This window comes from Heloderma suspectum, chromosome 11 (genome assembly GCF_057233095.1).
Source record: "Heloderma suspectum isolate Gila_16-S chromosome 11, 16-S_ref, whole genome shotgun sequence".
NCBI lineage: Eukaryota > Metazoa > Chordata > Lepidosauria > Squamata > Helodermatidae > Heloderma > Heloderma suspectum.
The window spans coordinates 28787450-28812294 of NC_139468.1; the positions used below are offsets into that span (position 1 = coordinate 28787450).

Below are 24845 nucleotides of genomic sequence, written 5' to 3' on the forward strand. Positions count from 1 at the left end.
TTCAGTCAGGGACCATGTTCAGAATAATGACTCATGAACAAATGACAAGGGATTGGGGTTTTTTTCTCTCCAAAGCAGGCCATTCTTATGACTCCACTATCTTAAAGAAACTTATTTTCTCATGTAAGGATGAAGCATGCCCATCATTATAATTTGGGCAGGGTGCAGGAGGGAGCATCCCAACTTGGCTATCAGATGTTTGGCCAACATTGGCCTAGCTGAAACTTAGCTTTCCGATGCACCCCGCCCCCCACGCCTGAGAATCCAAGAATTATTTTCCAGGACTGCCAGGAGTCTGGGATGCTTAGGAGCTGGGAGGATATACCTGTAAGTCCCCTTGTCCTGCAGCTGAAACCTGCAAGAACCCTGCTTGATCACTCTTGTGTCTGCTGCAAAGGACCAGAAAAACAAGAGACTATTAAGAGATGGGGAAAGCTGGGGGCGGGGGGAGTGGAGGAAGAAGCACAGAGGAAAAAGCGCCATAGAGAAGCAAAGCAAATTAAGTAGTGCTCTGATCTGCTTGGGTTTCTGCCTGCCCAAAAAATGCACCCTGCATCTTAATTCGTTCTAGTGTTCAACACACACACACACTCTGACATGCACACACAGACGTCTCCTGTCCTGATGCTATTTCTGCTCCCTGAGATCAGACACAGTAAAAACAAAAACAAAAAAACAAAGAAGGTAGGCACACTTACTCCAGGATTCCCTCCTCTTTCCCAGCCTCGGTTTTGCATCCATGCATGCCTGCGAAGCCTGATTTTAAAGATGCAGGGACTTTCCCCCCTCCTCACTTTTGCCACCCTGTTTTTCCCTTTTCCTTTCCTTTTTGCAATTTCCAAAACAATCCATTTTTCACCCAGGCTTGTATTTTCCCAGCCTTCTGTCTGTGACAGGTCCTCGGTTTCTAGAAACTCCTTCCCTCTCTGATTCTCCCTCTCCCTCTCCAGTCATCATCTGGAGCTTGGTGAACTGACTTCAGAAAGAAAGAAGGAAAGAAAGAAATGAAATCCACCAACATTCGTTTTGCTTTTGTTCTTAAACGCAGGGAAAAAGGAACAACGCCTGCCTCTCCTTTACAAATTATTATTGGGTTGTAATCGCTGCAAATTATTTTCCAGACTGCAGGAAAAAAAGGACAGTGGTGATGGGGGGGAGGGGAGAGTCACAGCAAAAGCCCCCCCCCCCCACACACACACTCTCTCTACTCCCCGAACCGTTCAGTTGCAATCCCAGCTGGAACTTTTCTCACATGCAGCCTGCCCGATCTTCAGTGGGCGCATCTACTCGGAAGTAAGTCCAACTGACACCAGTGGGGTTTGCTGCTCCGGCATCAACGCACGTCTAGGATTGCAGCCTGCACGCACACATGTACACACACACACACACACACACACACACGGTACAGCCTTCCCCTACGCGAATTTCCTCCGAAGTAAAAGAATCGCCCAGTTCAGTGGAGCAGCTGCCTCCAGTGTAAAACGTGCACGCAGGATCGCCGCCTTCACTTGAACATAAAAAGACCCACATTGAACTCCGCGGGTGGGACGTAGTTCCCAGTCAAGTTGCTTAAGAAGGGATCGGCAACCTGGTTTAGCTTCGGTTCATCACCACCATCATCATGTAATTGTTCTTGTGAAGCAGGAGAGTAAATCCCGTATCTTTATTTATTTATTTATTTATTTATTTTAAAAAATTGCACATCATGCAGACCAGGGGGTTCCCCCTTGCAGTTACTCGTGCAAATCGAAAGGGGGGGTAATAATAATAATAATAATAATAATATATTGATGCATGCATGCATCTTCTGCAGTATTGCTGGGCGTGGGAAGGACAAGGAAGAGGAGAGGAAGAGGCGAGGGAGGAAGGGAGCACCCTCTTCTCGTGACCCTCTCCCTCTGCGTGGTATTTTTTCTGCAGGTGTTTCAATTTTAATTCTGCCCAGTAGGTGGGACTTGGTGACTTTAAGCACCATCATATTCGCTCTCTCGCTCCCCCCCCCCCCCGCCGCCTTCCCTCCTCTTCTGCTGCTTTCCCATCTTCTGTTGAAAATCTTCACAAGTCTCTGGAAGAGGAGCGAGCTACGGTGGATCAACAAGGCACCAGGAAGCACACACAGACCCCGGCAGCGATGCATCGCGCACCGCTACTTTGAGACGGAATTACGGCCTCCCCGGCTCCCAGCATGATTTCAACGAGGGAAGGGTTTTTGGTCGATCTGGTCGCTTGACGGTGGTTTGTTTGTTTTTGGTTGCTTCCCCACCCCCTTCTCCCTTAAAACCTCTCCCCGCATCCTCCTCTCTTTCGGTCCCCCCCCCCATCTCTCCCCCCCTCCCTTCCACAACCTTTCCTCCTCCTCTCTATTTTTTTTGTTCTTTTTTTTTTTGGTTCTTTTCTTCTTCTTTTTTTTTAATCAAGCCACTGCAAATCGAAGATGGATGTCTCGTTTTGTCCGACCAAATGTAGTTTTTGGAAGGTTTTCTGGCTCTGGAGCATTTGGGGGGACTACTTGGTTTCCGTCTTGGGTTGCCCTGCCAACTGCCTTTGCAGTAAGACCGAGATCAACTGCAGACAGGAGGATGATGGCAACATCTTCCCCCTTCTGGAAGGGCAAGATTCCGGCACGACCAACGGGAACACCAGCATCAACATTACGGACATCTCTAGAAATATCACTTCTATGTAAGTCTATCTCTCCCTCTCTCTCTCTCCCTCTCTCCCTCTCCCCCTGCGCCTCGCCGCCTTTTGACCCCCCCCCCCCTAGCTCTGTGTGTTCACACATGCATTGAATGTATCTAAAAGGGGGCGGGGAGAGAAGTGTAGATCTAGCCAGTGCATATCAGATGCCCCATTGCATAGATTGCGCGCGCGTGTGTGTGTTTGGGGTGGTGGTGTTAGATTGGGGCATATGCATTTCACAAAATACAGATCTCCTGCCTTCTTCTTCTTCTTCAAAAAAAAAAAAAAAATTGTGCAGGGGGAGAGGGAGGGAGAAAGAGGTGGGGGACATCCAAATCCCCCCTCCCCTGCTGAAAAAAAGCAACAGTTTGGATAAGGCTTGAAATGGCTATGAAGCCAATGGTTTGCAAGCAACCTTTGCGGAATAGGGGGTGTCCCTGGTGTGTGTGTGTGGTTTGGAGCGTCTGGAAGATCGTGCACAGAGATACCTTCCTTCTCGAGCTTGCTCTAACTGTGTCCAAAAAGGAATACACACACTCTGTGTCTCTCTCTTTAGGAGACTTCCCATGATAACAGGATGGAATTTTTCTCCCTCTTTCTCATCATCAGATCCTCCTTTCTGTGTCGTGGGTTGTTCTTTGTTAAAAAGAAGAAGAAATGTACTGAACCTCTGTGTTGGTGTGTGTGTCTTTTGGAAATAGGATAGAGAGATGTCCCTAAAGTAGTTGATTCAGGATCAAATTGTGTTACACATACCTTTTTTGGTTGCAAACAAGGACGCTGATGCCAAACTGCCTTCCACTCCCCCCCCCCTTTTGCAGTCCATGTTTTGATCTTAGAGTAGCTGGGGTGGGGGTTGTTGAGACGCAAAGATATTTTTAGTGGAGTGCCTCTTTTTTCATGCTTGTATGCTTGTTTATCTGGAAAATCAACTCCCAAGTTCCTTTATCCTTGTTAGAAGATCCCAGTGGCTAAACCCCATGCAAAATCCCATCAACCTGATGGGGGAAGTGTGGGGAGAGACCACCCTTTCCCCACTTATTGTAAATTCCATCCGTCTAGATTTTAATTGTGTGTGTGTGTTTTTTTAAATGCCTCGTCTGCTTAGATCTCTGCATTGTGCTAGTGCAATAATGCAATATATTTGAAGAGTGGGTAAGGTTAAAACTCTAAGCCACTTCATTAGCTGTATGCTAATTGAAATAACGTACTGAGGGGGCTGTGTAATGCCCCTTGAGTAAGTCGCCCGTGGGAGTCAAATGGGGGTGGGGTGTATGGCATGAGGAATGTGGATTTCTCAATTTTTGGCAGTCAAATGCAGGGAGATCAGGACGGAGTAATGGGGAAGGGGTTGGTTCTTAATTAATTAATTATATCCCAGTGGTACAAGACACTTCATGGAAGAGGATTGGGGGCAGGGGAAAGATGGAGTTGGGCTCCTGTGGGATATTTCTCCCCCCCCCCCCGATGTGCTGTTCTGACTGAGTGCAGCTTTACCAATAATTGCCCAAAGACTCATTTGGAGAGCTTAGGCAGTCTGGTTATTTTTTGCTCTACAGCAGTGATGGCTTTCAGAATACACTGAAGCTGATGTGGATGTTGGTAGTGGTGATGGTAGTTTTGTGTGTGTGTTTTTTAATAATGTTATCAGGAGCGGCCCCACCCGCTTCCCCAGCCTTGCAAATAAGTCCACAGAAGTTATTGGACCACAGACATGGTTGGCTTGGGGAAGAAAAACAACCAAAGAAAAAGACACCAGACATCCACTATATAAACGTTTCCCTGTTTGGTCACTTGGAGGTGACTGTAGCTCACCAGAGGCGATCAGGCAAGTGACTGTTTAGAAGCCCACACTGTTCCCAATAAGTCCCTTTTATTGCTGTCTTATTTCCTGCAAATCCATCCCTTATTGCCCATTTCCTATTCTCCCCTTACCAAAGGTTCTCCCTGAAAAGCCAATGATGGGACATAATGCCAACCTTCTGTTCCCAGATGTGCTGCCTAGTCCCATAATACTGGGAGGCTTCCAGGTCACACACTAGGAAAAGTCAGCCAAAGTTGTGTTTGTCTTCAGGCTGGTAATTTGGGCCTTTTAACCTTTGGGGGCATGCTTTGAATGCTCCGCCACTAGCCACTATCTGTAAGTGAAGCAATGTCTCAATACGTGAGCCTTTCTAGCATTTTGTTACATGTGTATTTAAGCCAGTGTGTCTATATCATAATCTGAACTGCTGGGGGAGATATGATTATGTGAATCTTTTGTATCCGGAAAATAACTTGACTGCTTTGGAAATGCTGACCAAGCTGTTAGCAAAGTAGATGGAGAGATCCTCTCCAACCTCAGAATAAGTGAAGGTGGTGTGCCTGTGTGCGTGTATTTTCAAGACAGCATCTTTCTATTCTTTTTCATTTTTATTTTTTCAGTCAAGAAATGTTATGTCAGATTCGCTGGAAGATCAAGTGTGTTCATGATCCAAACTTTGGCCTTGCAAAAATAGCTCAGGAAAAGGCACAATGTGGATGCTTTGCAGGCTAGCGAATGTTACAAAATGATGGTGGTGGATTTGGGGGCAAGCAAGCCAAAGGAGGAAGGTGGATTGTTATTTTTACAAGGTGTGTGTGTATGTCGGGGGGGGGGAGCACTTCCTCAAATGAGTTTAGAATATACAGAGAGACCACAAGATCATTAGAATATATGGAGGGCCATCAGCTACAATAGCTAAATGGAACTTCCATTAGCAGATGCAGTCTACCACTGAACACAAGTTCCTGGGGACAAACAACATAGGAAGGCAGATGCCTTGCTTGTGGATTTCCTAGAGGCATGTGGCTGTCCACTGCTAGAGTAGATGGACCCTCATCTGATCCTGCATTGTGTTCCTTATGACACATTTAGATATGGATAGATTGCCAATTGCCATCCTGATCTCCAACCTCTGATTCCAGTAATATACCTTAGGGACTGGCATAACTAACCTAAATGAGGTTACAGGTTTGAAAATTGTTTGATGGACAATGCTCAGCAAGATTGTGGCAGATTGGTGGGTTCAACAGAGAGAAGACCAAGGATTGCCCTCTTCCTTTCCTCAGTTCTATACTTGACCCCCTTAAGAGATGGGGGCATTTCTTAATGGGCATAGCCCAGATGACAGGGTGATGGGCTGGGGAGCAGAGAGAACCTTCCCTTCTGGGCTTCCCATGGTAAAACAGTGACCAATCTCCACTGTAAGCTCAAGATAGCTGAGGCTAGCTGGCTGCTAGCGACAGAAGAAAGCCTCTGTTTGAGAACCATCAGAAGCCCTTTAATTTCATTAATCATGCCACTTGGGGGGAGGCCATTTGCTTCAGAGAGTGAAACTGTGATGGTTGGAGACAGTGCTGGTCTCAGACATTTTCACACGGGAAGTGACAAATGATGCTCCAAAACACATCTCCTGATTGTCATAATCCTTTTTAAGTTGTATGCCACTTTCCCACAAAATGTGCCAGGAGATGCTTTGCACACAACAGCAATACAACCCTCCTGCCAAGAATACATATCAGTACATCAAGTGCAATATTACATCCTTACAGTAAGAACAACCCAGACTGTTCCTGCTACCAATACTAACATAACATTTTAAATTCATTTTAAAATAGGCGATATCATCTATCTATCTATCTATCTATCTATCTATCTATCTATCTATCTCAATCAATTTAGGGTGGCCAGGTGTCCACTTCACAGAGGGCTTCCTCCATTTGAAGGGCTGCCAGAGGACTTTCCTCTATTTTGAAAACATCCCGTGTTTGAAGGGCTCTCCAGAAGTCCAGTAGAAAGACAAAGAACCATCTGAATGAAGAGCTGGGCATTGAAGTTGACGACCAACCCCTTCAACCTGGATGACAGAATGAGCAAGGCAGCACAAAGGCCACCTGGTCACTGTCTTCCTTACTATGCTATGCACTCTATTCTTACTTAAATTATAATAATTAATTCTAAATGTGTATATGTATACATAAATTACAATAGATAAATTTTATTCAAATAGGTGTCCCCTTTTGGCCTCTTTTTTGGGTGATGTGCATCCTCTTTGGGGGCAATTCACAAGTGGCCACTCAATCAGTAAAGTGTAAGCCAGAGCCAACTACGCCAGGCCTTTCCAATGCATTGAGGCATTAACAAACAGCATGACCTGTAAACAGCTCCACACAAAAGTGCCAAAATGCAGGAAATAGCAACCAGACTTCTTACAATCGGCAGCAGCTGATCTCTCCCATGCCCGGCTTTCTCATTCTGGTGCGTTGCTTAAGGCTCCAAGAGAGACAAGGGATGAGGGTGGCGGCGTTGGCGGTGTTTAATCTCTTCCCCTGCACTCTAGATGCTGCTTCTGAAGGGCCTGTGACGGCTGCAGGGATCTCCCCATCCACACTGGAGACCAAGTTTGGTCTGGAGAATTTCGAAACAAAACAAAATAGCCTCTCAAGATGGAGATCGGAGGCAGGGAAATGGCACCCCACCTGGGTTCTCCCTTCCAGATCACACTGCTTCACAAAGCAAAGAGAAAGGTCCTTGACTTGTTTTGTCAATCTCTGAAGGATAGTATATATGGGCAGTCCTGCCATGATGGATAGCTGTAGGAGGAAAAGCCATAGCCCAGCACTAGAGTACCCGCTTTGCATGCAGCAGATCTAAAACGATGGAATTCTCTACCACTAGACGTAGTGATGGCCACCAATTTGGAAGGCTTTAAAAAGGGGTTAGACACATTCATGGAGGATAAGGCTATCAATGGCTACTAGTCCTGATGGCTCTGTGCTACCTCCAGTACCCGAGGCAGTGAGCCTATGTACACAAGTTACTAGGGAAGATGGGCACCAGGGGAGGGGGTTGTTGCACTCATGTCCTGCTTGTGGGTTTCCCATGGACAGCTGGTTGGCCACTGTGTGAACAGAATGCTGGACTAGATGGATCCTTGGTCTGATCCAGCAGGGCAATTCTTACGTTCTTAAGTCTGCTTGGCTTCAAGAAGAATGGGCCCACTTCTGGGGATAGTCTGCTCAGCGGTGGTTGAAGAGCATGGCCAAGTTGAAAAGGCGGAGAGGATGGCCCAAAGGGAGAAGAAGTCGGACATCCTTCCCATTCAGATTTGTTGGACTGCAACTCCCATCATTCCCAGCTGGTTGAGCATGAGGGGAGTCACAGTCCAACACATTTGGAAGGCACCAGATTGGGGAAGGCTGGAGTTAATGGGGAGGATAAGAGAACATCCTTTGGAGATCTTCTATTTGAAAATGTGTTGTGCACACTTTGGCTCTGGGCAATCTTTATTGTTGAGTCTATGCATCAGATTTATTCATCATTGCCATAATGTGATGTTTAGGGATGCCTGAGACCTTTGATCTGTGCAAGTTCCAAGAGAAACTGACCTGAACTCCATCACCTGGACTAATGTATGGACTGGAACGAGGTTATATTTCACACTTATCCGAATTTTGCGACGCAGTTCTCAGGTTAAATAGAAATGCATTTAAAGGGTTTATGTAGAAATATACACTTTGAGAGAGGAAACAGTTTTAGAAATGGATACATTCTTGCAAACTATGTCCAAAAATATTTGTTAAACACATTTATATATGAATTTTTATGCAGATTAAAAAACAAACAACAAAACAAGTTAATGTGGAAACAAGATGCAATGGAACATAGGAAGCTGCTTTAAATGGGGGAGGCCATGGGTCTATCCAGCTCAGTATTGTCCACACTGACTGGCAGTGGCTCTCCAAGATTTCAGGCAGGATTCTTTCCTCACCCTACCTGGAGCTGTCAGGGATTGAACCTGAGACCTTCTGCATGCAGAACATATACGAGTAACCACTTAGGAATTATCATCATTATCACCATTATTATTTCCATCCAGCCTTTTAGCCAAAAAAGACTGCCAAGGCAGCTTAGAAAGATAAGAAAGAAGACAGTCTCTGCCATGGGCTTACAGTCTAAATGATGCCACACAAAAGGAAAGGGAATTGGGAAGGAGGAGAAAAAAAGCAAATTCAGGCACTAGATTCTTAGCTGCAAAGTTCGGTAGGCATGGTCACTGTGGAAAGGCTGCTGCTTCCTCTTCCTCGGCTCAGAAGCACCAGTTGGTAGCAGGGGGCAGGGCGCAGTCTCAAATGTATCTGCATCCTGGCACGATGGAGGGGGAATGAGCACCTGCAAATGTGTACATGGACCAGAAATAAACTGATGAGCCCCTTGTTATGTTAACATTGTTGTGGCATGTGAATCTCTATTTTTTAAACTGTATTTCATTTATATCCCTCCTCCTCTGCCGCCCCCCCCGCAAGGAAACCTCCATGGTGGTCCTCCTCTCCATTTTATCCTCACAACATCCCTGTGAGGGAGTAACTGACCAAAAGTCACCCAGTGAGCTTCATGGTCAAGTGGGGACTTCAACCCGGATCTTCCAAGTCCCAGTCCAACACTAACCACTATACCACACTGCCACACTGGTTCTCTATGTCTGATCTCTCTCTCTCTCTCTCTCTCTCTCTCTCTCTGAGCAGGAATTGGGAGCCTCCAGCCTGTGGGCCAGTTTGGCCTATGAGGCCAGCCCACCCAGACTGTAGGGCCTCGGCTGAGGTTCCTCCTCCTCTGCGAGCCCTGCCCCTTCAGGGCAATCAGGGAGAAGAATGCCCATTGTTATCTCCAATCATTCGGTGGAGATAACAGAGGAGTTTCCCTTGTGCAGTGCTTCCCCTGCCAACAGGCCCCAGAGAGCTAAGTGGGGGTCATCTGGGGCGCCCACTCAATTATACTTCCCCATCCCTGTATTAATAGGAGAGAGGGTAAGAGTGTAATGTGTGTGTGTGTGCACACGTGCGTGCATGCACACACTCTCTCACACACTCTCACAAACTCTCTCTCTCACACACACACACTCTCACACACTCTTTGGGACTCAATTATTTTGGTTACTTTAGAAGCTGCCTTACACTACATCTACTCATTTCTCTATCTAGTATGATCTACTTCAGTATTGCCAACCTGGTTTCCTTCAGATATGTTGCCCTCCAACTTCCCCGATTCCTCAATTTATTGGAGTTGTGGTCGTCTAACACATCTGGAGGGTTCCCAGTTGTGGGAGGTGATATTCTCTGGCAGTGACTCTCCAAGGCAGAGGGTTTCCCCAGCATTGCTACCCAAAATCTGTTTAGCTGAAGATGCCAGGGCTAGAACTTGAGACCTTCTCCCTTGCAAACCATGTGCTTTGACACTGAGTGATAGATTAAGGTGCTTCCAGGCAAAGGGTTTGTGAGTGACCGATAGTGCTGCATCAGCATGCCAGATATAATAACAGCATTTATATAGCAATTTAGTAGTGTTCAAATTGCAAACCGTACATTATCTTGTAATCTTTACAAGAACCCTGCTTTGATATTATTATCTCCCTGTTGCAGAAGGGGAGTGGATGGTGGCTAGGTCTGGGGTGGGCAAGTGGGTGGGTGAATGCAGTAACTTGCCTCTGGCCACATGGAGAGTTTGTGACAGAGGGGAGAGTTGAACCAGCATCTTCCTGGCTTGTTGCTTGATCTCTTAACTGTTATTTCCTACTAAGTCTTGGCAACAGATCTGTAGTGGTTAGAATGCTGGAGCTGGACTGTGGAAATGCAGGTTCAAATCTCCACGTGGCCATGAAGCTCACTAGGTGACCTTGGGGCAGTCCCTGAACCTAACCAACCTCACAGGGCTGTTGTGATGATTAGGTGGCAGGGCAGGTGAGAACCATGCATGCCACCTTGAGCTCTCTGGAGAAAAGGAGGGATATAAATGTAATTGTGCCTTAAATAAATAACCACAATCTGGACTGAGCTGTCTTTCATGCTGATTGCCTGTAGTTTAGATAGTCAAGCGGGTGGTTGGCAACTGTCATGACAAAACTGCAGTGAGAGCTTTCCATCCCTTTCCCCACAATGAAAATGGTACTTCCACCTTTTCTGGTTTGGCGTTACTGTTGCTGATGAAAATGACAACATCTGGAAGCACTGTTTTACCCACTGTCTTGGGGCTACTGGGCAACTTAAAGGAGATGAAATAGTGGGTTCTCAGAACCATAGGTATGCAATGGGATGAGGTGGATGAGAAGCTTCTTAATGGGTTAATCAGGAACCAAGTTAGGAAAAGAGAAAGCTGCCTTTATACCAAGTGAAGACATCAGTCCATCCGATTTGGAATCATCTACATCAGAGATAGGCAACCTGATGCCCTCCAGATGTTTTGGACTGCAACTCCCATCTGCCCTAGCCAACATGGCCAATCATCAGGAGTTATGGACGTTGTAATCCAACACATCTGGAGGACATCAGGTTGCCTGCTTCTGGTCTACACTGACTGGTGGCAACCAGGGCTTCAGACAGGGGACTTTCCTTGGTCCCTGGAGATGCCACGGACTGAACCTGGGACCTTTGCATGCACAGCATGTGCTCTACCCAAAGAGTTGTGGCTCTTCTGTTTCCATCTGGCTTTGCTTGGGGTCTGGCAGAAGGATCAACTACTTATCTCAGTCTGGTCTTTCTTTCCCCTGCTGTCAATAGGTTAATTACAAGAGGTTCCTCTGAGAGAACTCTTCTGCTTCCATTCAATCCCAGGCTGCTCCTGAGACCCTTGTTTCTGTTTTCTCGTGCTGCTTCTCTCTACATCTGAGAAGCAGCCTGGAAGCTGTAGATTTGGAACTGGTCAAAACACCCCCAGGATTTGGTTTCACTGGGTTAGCTCTACCTTGGCTGGAATCCATCACTCCCGATGACCCTGTTGCCTTGGCACAAGGGAATTTTGGTCCTCTCCCTTCTCCCTCCACCTGCAGAACTGCGGCAAGGTGATGGGGCAAAGTTTATGGTACAGGAGGGGAGCAAAACCTCAGACTTGGGGGTGGGTGGGAATCCAGCCTGCCTGGGTTCTGATCCACTTCCCTGGGTCCCATCCCTTATCCCACAGTCACCAATATTTGGGTGGCTTCCTGGCTTTGGTGTAGTTTTCCCCCATTTTAAAAGCTTGAATCCCTCTCCTAAGGCTTAGTTACTGGCAGTGAGCTAAAATATGTTGCCATATTTGACCCTGCCCACTACTGGGAGCTTCTTTGAAGTGGAATTCACACCTGGGGCTTAAAGAGGTTCAACACCCTTGTGGCACAGCCGTGGTACTATCTAGGCTTGTGCCACTGGCAGCCGTTTGCAGATGTGCCTATTTGGCTGGCAAGAGTCAGCCTGTGGTGCAAGGTGCACCAGTGATGGCAATGGCTTACTGGCTTCCGCTCTGCTCCAAATTTTTGGCTGCCCTGTGCCATCCGCTGCCTTGATGTGATGTTATCATCCTTGGTATCACCAGGTCTGCTGTTTAAATGCTTGTTGAGAAATTGTACAAAAGCCTCAATTAACATTCTGCTTTGGGTGGTTTTCCTCCTCCCCCTCCCCTTCTTCTGAGCTCGCCCTCCCTCCCTCCCTCCCTCCCTCTGAATGTCTCTCCATCAGTACCAAAGCAGTCATGTTCATGAGGGGCAACACAGGCGATGTTTGCAATTATTCTATGCCGCAAAAGAGAACCAAGGTCAGGGGGGACTTCAGTGTGTGGGAGAGGCTGTGGGCTGGAAGAGTATTTCTTAGTGATGAGTCAGCAGCTTTTTGGAGAGGACAGCTAACATCAGTCTTAGGTGGTGGAGGTGTTGCGACAAATCATTTGATTTTCATTTTTCATTATTGTTTTGTTTTATTTTTGCCAGTGATTGCAGAGCAGAACAAAGGACAGAGTCAAAAACTCAACATGGAATGTGGAGATTCTAAAGTAGTCCTTCCCACACTGTTTCTGGGGCACCACAAATGTTCCACGAGGGATGTGCTAGTGTGCTATGAGAAGTGAGACCCCCCTATGAGCCAAAATATATAGCCACAGTGGGAGCTGCCCACTGTGGCTCTGTAGGACTTCCTGGTCTAGCCTTGTCTCTCTCCCATCCTTCATACACACCCTTACAGACCTTTTCTTTGGGGGTTATGTAGGTAAACCTGGATTTAAATCCCTACTCTGCCATGAAGTCCACTGTGACCTTGGGCCAGTTGCGCATATTCTTAGCCTGACCTACCTCACAGGGTTGTTTTGAGAATGCAACTGTGTATATGGGGGTGGGGAAATGAATCATGTACACTGCCTTAATCTCCTTGGAGGAAAGGCAGAATAAACTTAGAATCACAGGATCATAGAATAGGAGAGTTGGAAGGGGCCTATAAGACCATCGAGTCCAACCCCCTGTTCAATGCAGGAATCTTAAGTCAAAGCTTCCCTGACAGATGGCTGTCCAGCCTCATCTCGAATGCCTCTACTGTGGGAGAGCCCACCACCTCCCTAGGTAATGGGTTCCATTGTCATATTGCTCTAACAGTCAGGAAGTTTTTCCTGATGTTCAGCTGGAATCTAGCTTACTGTAACTTGAGCCCATTATTCTGTGTCCTGCACTCTGGGATGATCGAGAAGAGATCCTGGCCTTCCTCTCTGTGACAACCTTTCAAGTTCTTGAAGAGTGCTATCCTATCTCCCTTCAGTCTTCTCTTCTCAAGGCTAAACATGCCCAGTTCTTTCAGTCTTTCTTCATAGGGCTTTGTTTCCAGTCCCCTGATCATCTTTGTTGCCTTCCTCTGAACCCTCTCCAGTTTGTCTGCATCCTTCTTAAAGTGTGGTGCCCAGAATTGGACACAGTACTCCAGATGAGGCCTAAGCAGTGCGGAGTGGAGGGGAACTAGTACTTCCCAGGATTTGGAAGCTATGCTTCTATTGATGCAGCCCAAACTAGCATTTGCCTTTTTTGCAGCCACATCACATTGTTGGCTCATATTCAGCTTGTGATCAACAGCAATTCCAAGATCCTTCTCGCTTGTAGTGTTGTTGTGCCAAGTATCCCCCATCTTGTAACCATCTGTGCATTTGGTTTCTTTTTCCTAGGCGCAGAACTAGGCGTTTAGAGTAGTAATAGTAATTACTATTACTTGAAGTAGTAATAGTAATTGCTACTAGCAGTAGTAGTTACTACTGGTAATTACTACTACACTTCGTTCAGTGTGACTGGAGCAGCAGAATAGCCCTTAGAGGTGATGTGGTGTATCTCTGCATGGGTAGCTGTTCTAGGCTTGATTCTTTCTAGTCAGGAGTGTCTGAGGTAGAAACAGAAGGAGAAGTGGGTCTTCTTTTAGCAGTGGGTGCTTCTTACTCTTTTCCCTCCAAAAGCAAACCTTTGGGGAGGTATAAGGGTGGGAATGTACCTCCATTTTTAATTCCTACAAAATAAAATAAAAGTGTGTGTCTGATATCAGAGGTTTAGGCAAGACTAAAATATGAGTTGTGTTTCCTTGGAAAAGCAGAAAAAAGCCGTCCTGTCGAGCTGGGGTGGGGTGAGGGGAGGTTGAGGACAATATGGTTATCTCGCTTTTCCCCCAAGCTTGTCTTTCTGGTGAGTAGCTGGAGACGTTAGTCTGCTTTCCCAAAAGTGCTGCAAATGCATCCATCTTTATGTCTCCAGGGATAAGGTCCTGACCATGAGCCATTAAGCTTTCCTTGTCCCTTGGAAATCACATGAGTGGAGCCATTATCTGTTGTCATGAATCCTTGTCTGAACAGCTGTTCCAGGGGCTGGGGGATCACTGAGCACCAGCTAACTACACTCTTGCAGAGACCTGATGCTTTCTCCCCACTTTTGGAAGAACCTTGTGAAATCTACCCCCCCCCCAAATCATGATCTTCCCTTCCCTACCATAATCATATTGTGTTGCTGCCAGATATATTTTGACCCTGGCTGCACCTGGCAGACAGCAATGCCTTTGGACCATTGCAATGAGTTATGGCTCTTATTTATTTGCAGTTCACATTCATTGAGCTTGATAGGAAGTGTGTGTTTTAGTTTGGCTTGGTTGCTGTGCTTAACTACTTAGGGAACAGCTTTCACACAGCATCCTAAGGAACCCTGGGGATCCTTGACAGATTCCCAGGGTTGCTTAAATAGAAGACCAGTAAGACTGGGTGAGCTTCCTTGAAAGACAGTGTTTGCCCAATGCAACTGATCTTCTTTATTATTGCCAGACTATAATTCCCAAAACTCATTGGGAGAAGCCATGCCAATACAATTCATAGTGCTGAAAAGTTTCTGTTTTGGAGGTTCTGTGCTACCTTCCTTAAGTTCAGGTGGGGATAAAGAAGGAAGAGGATGGAATGACTGTATGATCATTTGAACACAAGGAATGGCATGAGGTGGAACAATCCAGCATGGTTGGACACCTGTCAAGGGCTCACACCCCAGCAAGGACCCACTGGCAAAAGCCCCTTGGAGTCTGTCCTCCTTGTCACCATTGCATTCTGCTTGTTCACCTGCTCCAGTTGGATCCCACACTTGGGGTAGCTATGTGCACAGCACATCGAAGAGAGATGTTTCCTACAATAATGTGAAGCTTATGAAAAACCTTGTAGAAACAGTCATGTAGAATTGTCAACATGCCCTTCATAAAATTAGTAGAAATTAATACTGAGGGCTGTAGCTCAGTGGCAGAGGATGTGATTTGGATGCAGAAGGTCCTAGATTCAAAACCTGGAGTCTCCAAGTAAATCTGGGAGAGACTCCTGTCTGAATTTGCAGAGAGCCACTGTTAGTCATTGTAAACAATACAGAACTAGATGGCTGAATGGGCTACTCATAGGGTGCTCAATTGTACCATTTCAAATGACAGGCAGAGAGAAGTTTATATTTGAATTTTTTTTGGTCAGGGTTCCCCTTATGACCTGGACCCCTGACAACTCCTCAAGGATCTTTTGCCTCCTTGAGAGTCCCACCTTCCTTCTTTTAAACGTTTCCTTCCCAATAATGTGGAGTTTAGGCTGTAGATGTGGGGTGATTGGCACTCCAAACACCTGGGTTTTTAACCACAACAATTCACTGGAAATTTAAAGCAAGCAAAACACAACCAAAGCTATTTTCACAATGGAGGTGAGCGATACAAAATAAAATTACGAGAAAATGAAAGTTGCAAAACACGTTCCTTTACCCTAGCTGTACTCAGACTTCTCCAGGCTGCTCCTTCCTACTCCCTCTTCAGGCCCTGGTCTCCTGGCCTCTGAATCTTACTGGTAATCTTGTTCTCTTTTTATTAGGGATGTCAGAGAATTCCGTGACGGATCTCGGTGAGGCTGAATGCCAGTGCATTCGGCCCCCCGAAATCCATCGTGGAACGGCCTGCCCCCCCTGCCCCCCATGGATCCCCCCCGGGACGAGACTTACCTGGGGTGGATATTTTGGACGGCGGCGGCTCCAGCGGCGGCAGCAGCAGCTGGTCTTCCAACCGGCTGCCACCGCCGCCATTTGCAGTCTGTATGTGTGTGTGTGTGTGTGTTTTTCCCCCATAGATGTGATAGGCTATGTAAAGACTTACGTAGCCTATCACGTCTTTGTAAAAAAAACCCAAAAAACCAAAAACGCGTACACAAATGGCGGCGGCTATGGCCGCCGCCATTTGCGTTCCTTATTTTTCTTTGTCTTAGTCTACGTAAATATTTACATAGACTAAGACGAAGACGAGAAAGGGGAACGCAAATAGTGCCCAGTACGCTATTTGCGTTCCCCTTTCTTTTCTTCATCTTAGTCTACGTAAATATTTATGTAGACTAAGACGAAGAAAAATAGGGAACGCAAATGGTGGCAGCCGTAGCCACCATCATTTGAGTACGTGTTTTTTGTTTTTGTTTTACCCAGAGCCCTCCGCGGCCAGAAATCCGGCTGCAGATGGCCCTGGCCTGGGCCTGGCCGGCTGCTCTGTAGAGCCGCAGCGGAGCACAGCCGGCCGTCGAGGATTCTGGGGGGGAGGACTGGATCACCTCCCCCCCATCGAGGATTCCGGGGGGAGGGACAGAATGCCTCCCCCCCATGAACAGAATCTGCAAAAAGGTAAGTGACTTTCATACATCCCTACTTTTTATACCCGCCTCCCTCAAAACTGAAAGTACTGTTTTAAACCTGAAGAAATGAAACTTAACTGGGGAAATGAAACTGAAACTTAACTGGGAGAATCAAACTACTCCTCTCAGGGATATCCCACCCAAAAAACCAGTCTCCTAAACCTGACTACCCTCCCTTTGCCTCTGCAAGCCTTAAACCTTCACAGCTCCCCATTAAAATAATAATAATAATAATAACATCGAGAATAAAATCAATAATAAAATCCCAGATATACAAAACAAACAAGCTGAAGAAGTACATTCCTGTCTGTTCTTCTTATTGGTATGCTAATAGTCTTCAAAGTACAGGGTGCATTTGACCAGGAGAGCATTCAAATGTGAATTCCCTGCCTGCAACTTGAAATGGAACAGACTGTCAAGAGAGGAATCATGGGTGGTGGATCATTGCGGGTGCTTCTTTCCAGCACTGACACCAGATGCTCACTCACTCATTTATTTCTGCAAATCCATATATCCCAAGCTGTTGCATTCTTGTTTATTTTCCCCTCCCCAAGGACTGATCTGTTACAATCTTTTCAGACTTCCACAGAAATTGCAGCCCAGCCTTTTCAGGTGTGAATGGGACATAGCAGTAATGTCTCACCTGGGGCAGTGCAGTTGCCAATGACTAAAGGTCTTTCTTTTCTACAAACCTGCCAATGCAGTTTGATAACGGAGGCTCTCCTCCACAATTCCCTGCCATCAGAAGTCATCTAAGTGGTTACTGGTAAGAGGGCCTTTTCAGTGGTGTCACATCAGCTCTGGACTCATCCTCCCCTCGCCCCCAAGGTAGTTCACTTGGATTTATATATCATCCAACTGGCACATGACCTTGAGGTGGTTTAAAATCATAACACAAAGGAACAAGAATACAACAACCAAAGCAATAATACCACCAGTGAAAATATTAAAAGCATTGAATATATTAAAAAGCCAGCAGTAAAGTGGATAATGAGTACAACAAATTAAAGATTAAATGCTCACTTGAAGAGAAAGGTCTTAGTCTGGCTTCTAAATGTATATAATCAAGCCCCCAGGCGGATTTCCCTGGGAAGGGTATTCCATAGATGGGAACCACTACAGAGCCTCTTTCCTCATCATTGTGGGTGATGGCACTCAAAAAAAAGCCACAAAAGATGACCTTAGCAATGATCTTTATGATTTGGGTGCCAGGATAAGACTCTTTGATTTTTCTAGAGCTTTTAATTAACAACCGTGGCTTTTATATACTTTTATGATTGCTAATTTTATTCTTGCGGGGGGGTGGAGGTTGATAGTACTTATTTTTATGAGCCGATAGTAAGCTATCTTGTGCATTTTTATAATGGAAAGGTGGCTTTATATATTACATAAATAAATACATGAAGTTGTTGGCAATCCTTACCTGTTGCCATCATCTCCGTCATTGTCACTACCATTTGTGGTGAAACTGACGAACTTTCCCCTACCTTCCACACGGTCAGAGTAAGGCTGGTGAAACTCACAAGTATTGCCAATTTCAGTCGTGGTCTCGGGAATTGCTGCAGAGCTAAAGGAAAAGCCTTGTGGGTTTCTCCATGCGTGCACATAAACATTGGGGTGCACTAGAATATATAATATATTTCAAAAAGCATTTGTGACATTGATAAGCCTTTCCTCCCCCCCTTTGCAGCAAGCCTGGAAAAAAAAAACAGAGCTGATCTGTTGTGCTGGGTTTATTTATGGGCTTGTTTCACCACTGTTTTAAAAAAGAGAGAAGCAGCAGCAGAGGGTAGGTAATGCTGCTGGTGCTGGAGAGGGCAGTGTTTTTCCCCTTCCATGGGAAGTACATAAAGTGCAATGACGATTGAATAGGGCTGGCAATAGCATAGTATTAATAGAACCAAACATTTATGTTTACTATCAGGATGCTGTGTGTGTGTGTGTGTGTGTGTGAGAGAGAGAGAGAGAGAGAGAGAGAGCGCTTTCACAGGTTCTTATTTTATTTTATTTTATTTTATTTTATTTTTGTATTTCATTTCTATACCCGCCAATAGCCAAAGCTCACTGGTTCTTAAGGGCCAGTTTATCAGTTCAGAGAACTGAGTGTTCCTGGGCTGTACTACTTTAGGCTATACTTGTGTGCTTGTGTGTGGAGGGTGCATTTTTAATGTAAAGCCACCTCCACACACATAGCAAAAATAGCACATCTAGACTGTACCACTTTCCTTGAAATGTGTCAGGCTCAGAGATGTCAGAGGCAAATGGGGTGGTGCAATAAGGCCAGTGGTCAGGATCCTGTCATGCCCACTCTGGAGGATTCCTAAGAGGATGACCTGGAGCCCTCTGACCCAAGCACTGCAAAGCAGCTTCCTGTGTTTGGGAACCTTGAGGTGGATCAGGCTGCCAGATGCAGAAGTGCCCACTTGGGGGATAATCACCCCTCATGAGTAAAGGGATGCTTGTGAACAAGGATCTGATCATGCGTAGACCATCCCTCAGGTGGCACAGATGGCCTGCAGCTGTGCTGTGGCCGAGGCTCTGAAAGCTCAGGCTTACAAACCTTCAGTTCCAGGCACTAGCTGCCAGAATGATGCTTGAGCACCAGTCTCTTGACCCGTGTGTCTCTGCTAACCCAGATCTTCTCTGGATGTTCCCATGTTTGACTTTGGACTGCCTACATCTTTTTGGAATTGACCTTTGCTTTTTGAACTGGCCTGGACTGGATCCCTGGAGCTCTGTCCTAATACCACCATAAGCAGGAGAAGTCCAGAACAGGCAGTGAACTTATTTTGAGGGATTGCATTGAAATGTGCAACTATCAATCCCGCCTCCCCAAATGTTGAAGGAATTAAGTAGACATTTGTCATTTGGAAAAAAAAGAAAAAGAAAAAGACTCTACCCTATAATATTTCTCAGCAACTGTTTTCATATCCATGGCCTGCCTTTTGTGGAGTTGGTTTATACATAGATGTTCATGAGTCAGTCTCATCGCTTGACTTGCAGCTGAACTGTGTGGACTGTCTGGGTTGGAAAAGGTTGAGACTGAGTTGATACTGGTTGGTATGATGAATGCTGTTCCTGTTATGAGTGACTCATCTCTCTCTTATCTATGCAAACCATCACTTGACACAGTGAGTCAAAGAATGATTAACTTGTACGTGTGAACCTGTCCTACCAAAAAGTGCAAGGCTCTCTTCCGCATGATCACCATACTTGGCCAACTCAGCTCCGTTCATGGGCTGTGTCCAGACTAGAGATGGGTGAATCTTTCAATCTTTGTTTCTATTCATTTATCTCAATTTCTCATTTTTTAAAAAAATCTTACATTTGTTTTCTCCTCAATGTTTTTGTAAAAAACAAACATACAAACAAAAGCAAAAACACACACACCTTTGCATGAAAATTTATACACAGTTCTTTCTTGTAATACATACACTTGAACACAATTTTTCCTAATATACACATCTTTTTTCCTAATATAATATATTCTTGAGCATCCTTTTTACTAAAATTTGCATTTTTGTGCAAATTTTTTAATTGGAGAACCCCACTGCCAAATTCAGAGGAGTGTGAATTTTGAAGGGAAAAAAAGTGTTTCAGTTTGTGTATTGGTTCGGAAGTGCAGTATTTAGTGAGTTTGCATTAAAATGTGAACTGAACAAATTTCTTCCCCAATCCCTATTCCAGACCTTTCTGGAAGAAATGGAACTGCTCACTGAATCAGCTAAGGATAGGACAGCAAAAGCATGGGTGTTAGCTCTTGGAAGGAAGATGTAGGTAAAAAAAAAAAAAAAAAAATCAGATTACCCAGAGGAGGGGGAGTGAAAGAGATGCTTAGCAATGGACTCAGCTGCCTAAGGTGTCTATGAGATCTCCTTCCTTGGAGATGGTCAAGCAGAGGCTGGAGAAATATCTGCTCGGGGATGCTTTAGCTAAGCTGCTCACATGGTAGGAGGCCTCCCTCAATCACTGGTTGACAACTAATTTGAGCTTGGGCTGAAGTAACATTGACTTTCTGACATGTGGGCAAAGAGCTCCTTCAACCCCCTTTCTCCTCCCTGTCATGAACAGCTCCACAGGTTCTGGCAGAGTTCCCCAGATATCTATATCTATCCCTCAGCTGCCCCCTCCAGCAGAAAAGCCAAAACAGAAAAGAATGGGGCAGATGAAGTACACAAGGAGGGCATTGCCACAGCCTCTCATGCAGTTCCTCTTGGGGAGGAGAAGGTGTTTGAATCTCAGTTGCCTAGGAGAAAGTAGCCATGCTGGTTTAATACAGGGACATCCTTGGCATTAGACTTATGGAGCGGGGTGTCACATGGGGAGCTCCTGAAGGCCAGCTTCAGCTGACACTTGCTCATCTCTAGGCTAGATGATTATCTTTGGATCCTTTTGAAACCCATGTGTGTGTGCGTGTGTGTGTGTGTGTGTGTGTGTGTGTGTATCGGCGCTGAAGCCCAGTTTCATTCAGCAAATCCAGTGTTATCCCTGCCCCTCTGGGTAAGGGGAACTGACTACGTATGTTGCCGCTTCTGTAAAGTTTGGCATCACTAGGGTACTTCTCACATTCTCTGTGTGCCATCTGATGCTGTAGGAGGGACACTGGCACTGTAGCAGTGTGTGTGTGGTGATGGGGGCAGAGAAGGAAGCATGCATGGGGGAGTTGAGCCATCTGGCCAACCCCGACTTCTCAGCTTCTGCTGTCTCTATGGAGTGAAGATCCTGCTGAATGCCTTGTCTCGGCATTCTTCATTGCCACATATAGTTCTCTTTAGTGAATATCTGGATAGGGATGCTGCCGCCTACCCTGTTTGGTATATAACATCCATCTGATGTTATTCTCTTGTGTCATGGGGGATAAAGGACCAGTGTTTTACACTGTGAGATGCTGTGTGTCCTGGAACAGCTGAACATAAAGGGGGAAGGGGACATTTGCGTTAAGGGAGGAAATGTGTGTATGTGTGTGCATGCTTTCCCCACAACCTGGCCTTCGGAAGGTTGCTATCTATCTCTGCCAAATGATTAAAAAGTCTGGGGTCTTCTGTAAGTGCTACATTAGTGTTATTAATTGACAATAATATTTTAAAATTTAATTGATATCCCAGCTTTCAGATTGGGACATAAAGGTGGCTTCTTACAACAGCATAAAAACTATTTTAAACCACCATTAACTGTTTGGAAAAATGTAAGACCAGCAATAATATTCATATAACATTGCTAAGTTGTTTGTGGAGTCATCGGTGCCTGCTGTTGTGAATGGTCGCTGAGCTTATTTTGCACACATTTAAGCTTTCAGGTAATTGTCTTAGGCTGTATTAATTGCCTTTCATTTATATCTGACCTCACTGTTTGCATTTCCCCCCTCTACCCCCATCTGCGTATACCTGCCAACTGAGGATACCTCTTCAAGCACCTGATTAAGTGAATCTTGGTCCATGAAAGTTTATGCCATAATAAATGTGTTAGACTTTAAGGCCACCTTCCCCAATCTTGTGGCCTCCAGATGTGTTGGACTGCAAATTTCACAATTCTCAGCAAGCCATGACCAAGTTGTCTGGGGACAATGGGATTTGTAGTACAACAACATCTGGAGGTTACCTGGTTGGGGAAATCTGCTTTCAGGTGCCACAAGGCAGACACAGGCTGCAATCATATGCACACTTACCGGGGAGTAAATCTCATTGAACTCCATTGGGCTTTCTTCTGGGTAGAGGTATGTAGGATTGCACTCAGTGGATGGTGGTGGCTCTGATTTCAGTGGGGCTGTGACTCCATTCTGGGTTTTAGTCAGAACCAGCCAGAACTCTAAAGGAGCTATCCAAGGTGCTGAAGTCCTCCTAAAATAGGTTCAGGATCTTGGATAGCTTCTTTTAGAGTTCTGACTAAAACCCAGAATGGAATCACAGCCCCCACCAACATCAGAACCACCCGCCTCCATTGCTTGCTCTGTATCATGACTATCCCTCTGGAAATGTTAACAATAAAAAGAGCAACAGAAGTGTCCAGTCATCATTTGCACCCCCCCCCCCGAATGCACAAATGCTAATCCCAACCCTCATCCCCAAGTGAAATGAAACCAATATGTATAATACTCTGTGAATGGTCTGGGAGCACTTGGGACGGACAGATCTGTCTGCTTCTCGTGCTAAAACATTCATATTTTTTCAAGCACTAGTTCATTCCATCCTCTTTCCACATCAGTTGGTTAATGTTGTTGGATGTTTTTTTTTTTTAATATACCAAAAAGAGTTTGCATGAAAATTCATACACATTCTGAAAATGTGTATGTCTTTTTATATGCGATTTATATACGAGTGGCAAATAATAGCTTGTGATATACCCTTTTGTGTGTGCTGTTTTTCCTAATGGATGCAGTTCGTATGTTTTGTTTTTGTTTTTTTACTCAGGAACTGCCCTCCAAAATTCGGACAAGTACGAAAACTGAAGGCTAATTGTGTTCTGGTTGGTCTATTAGTTCAAACAAATGTCTTTTCCATCATTAAGGAACATGGGATGCCGCAGAGTTTTTTTTAAAGCTAGGGAATTTTTCTGACATTCTGATTTGAACTTTTCCTTGGGATTTTTGAGTTCCAGGGTGGAAGTAACAAATTGGGGACTCTCCTTTTTTTTCCCTTTTTCCTTTTAGAATGCTGTACTACACAAATGCCAATTGCTGCAGCTTTTAATTCCTTCAGTTCACCTACCTCCCCACCTCCACATTCTTGATGTGTATTGATGGAATACTGACCCCCCACCCCCAGGACTGGTAATCCTGATGTGATTGTTAATGTGGATGTATCTAGATTATTTTTATGTAGTGTCTTTCCAGTGTAGAGGAAATGTGCTCCTCTACACTGTGCTCTGCTTTACTTAAGCACATGAAAAAGGATCTTGGTGAAGTCTTACACATGACATAGAGCTGAGCTTAAATTTCTCCAAAGACATTTTTTTCTGAGATTTTTCTTTTTCTCTTCCCCTAGAAAAAGGAAGCCAATTTGCACATTTCCTCCCCCAAATATTCTCCGTGTGTGTGTGTGTGTGTGTGTGTGTGAGTGTGTTGGCCACTATCCTTCTCCCCGCCCCACTACACCCCCACAATGCCCAGAATGAGACTAGATCCAGGGCATTGTGAAGGATGAAACATGATGGCTCCCAGCACAGTCTCCGCACGCACACCCTTCCGCCCAAAGAATCTTATGAAAAAAGAAAGAACTCTCTGAGAATGGTGGGCCCCCACCACTGAAAAACTGTTGGGGAACTCTCTTTGGAGAAATTCAATGAAATTATACCCCCCACACACGCACAATTTCTTTGTCCACAAATGTGGTGGGGAATTTATGAGGCCATTTGTGCACAGCTCTAGGTTTGTTGTTTGCACACAGCTTTCTTGTGTCTGGGGTTCTTTTTTTTGCAGTGTTTTACAGTGCACATCACTTACGTGGGTGGGGGTTAAGTGAAAAGATGCAACTAAACTGAAACTATCTGTGCATTCTCTGATTCCAGAATTAATTTTAGTGAAATCAGAAATCCAGAGGAGTGGAACGACAGGGCAGAACAAACCAGAGGAACAATAAATGAATGGAATGAGGATAATCCTCTTTGTCATTAGCTAAAGCTAAGCAGGTGTGTATCCAAGGATGTACAGATTTGGTAAAGTCCATTCTGTCTGTGTTTCATGGGTTGTCAGGTGCCCTTTGTCCCATCATCTGTCACTGACAGATTGGATTTTTTTTTCAATTTCCCAAATTTGTGCAAATTCGTACTTGCAAAAATGCACAAATCCCCCAAATGCTAATTTTCATGCTTTAGCCTATGAGGGAAATGTATATTTTCAGACTGTGTGTGTGTGTGTGTGAATATATTTTTCTGTAACTGAATTTGCATAAAATTCTGGGTAGTAAAAAACAACTAACCAAACAAAACCTAAAAACTGGTCTGCAAGTTCTCTGAATCCATGCCACTCAGGAAAAGCTGGTCCACTGTGGAATCCATGGGTCAGTTTCATAGAACTCTGAACTCATTTGATACCATTGTGGATTTCTCTGACATCCCCATGTGTATCTGATCAATCCCTGGATGAGTGACCCTTGGGAAGGGGTCCCATTTCAGCCATTCTTCAGCTTTCTACATGGAAGAGCTAAAGTAGGACACATCAGGGGCATGTGTCCTACTTTACACAGGGCAGTCCTCTAATTGTAGACATCTT

The 24845-nt window shown here is 45.2% G+C and overlaps 1 protein-coding gene across 2 annotated transcripts in view; it reads left to right on the plus strand.

Annotated features, from left to right (window-relative positions):
• Nucleotides 1-2078: 2078 nt before the first annotated feature.
• The window catches only part of NTRK3 (neurotrophic receptor tyrosine kinase 3), a 749187-nt gene continuing 726420 nt past the window's right edge, over nt 2079-24845 (plus strand). The window contains exon 1 of one of the 2 annotated variants that reach the window (XM_084817344.1): nt 2079-2682. In XM_084817344.1, coding sequence (XP_084673470.1) covers nt 2435-2682 — 248 coding nt within the window. In that variant the 5' untranslated portion in view covers nt 2079-2434. The remainder of the gene's footprint in view (nt 2683-24845) is intronic. The other variant, XM_084817345.1, reaches the window with a different exon arrangement.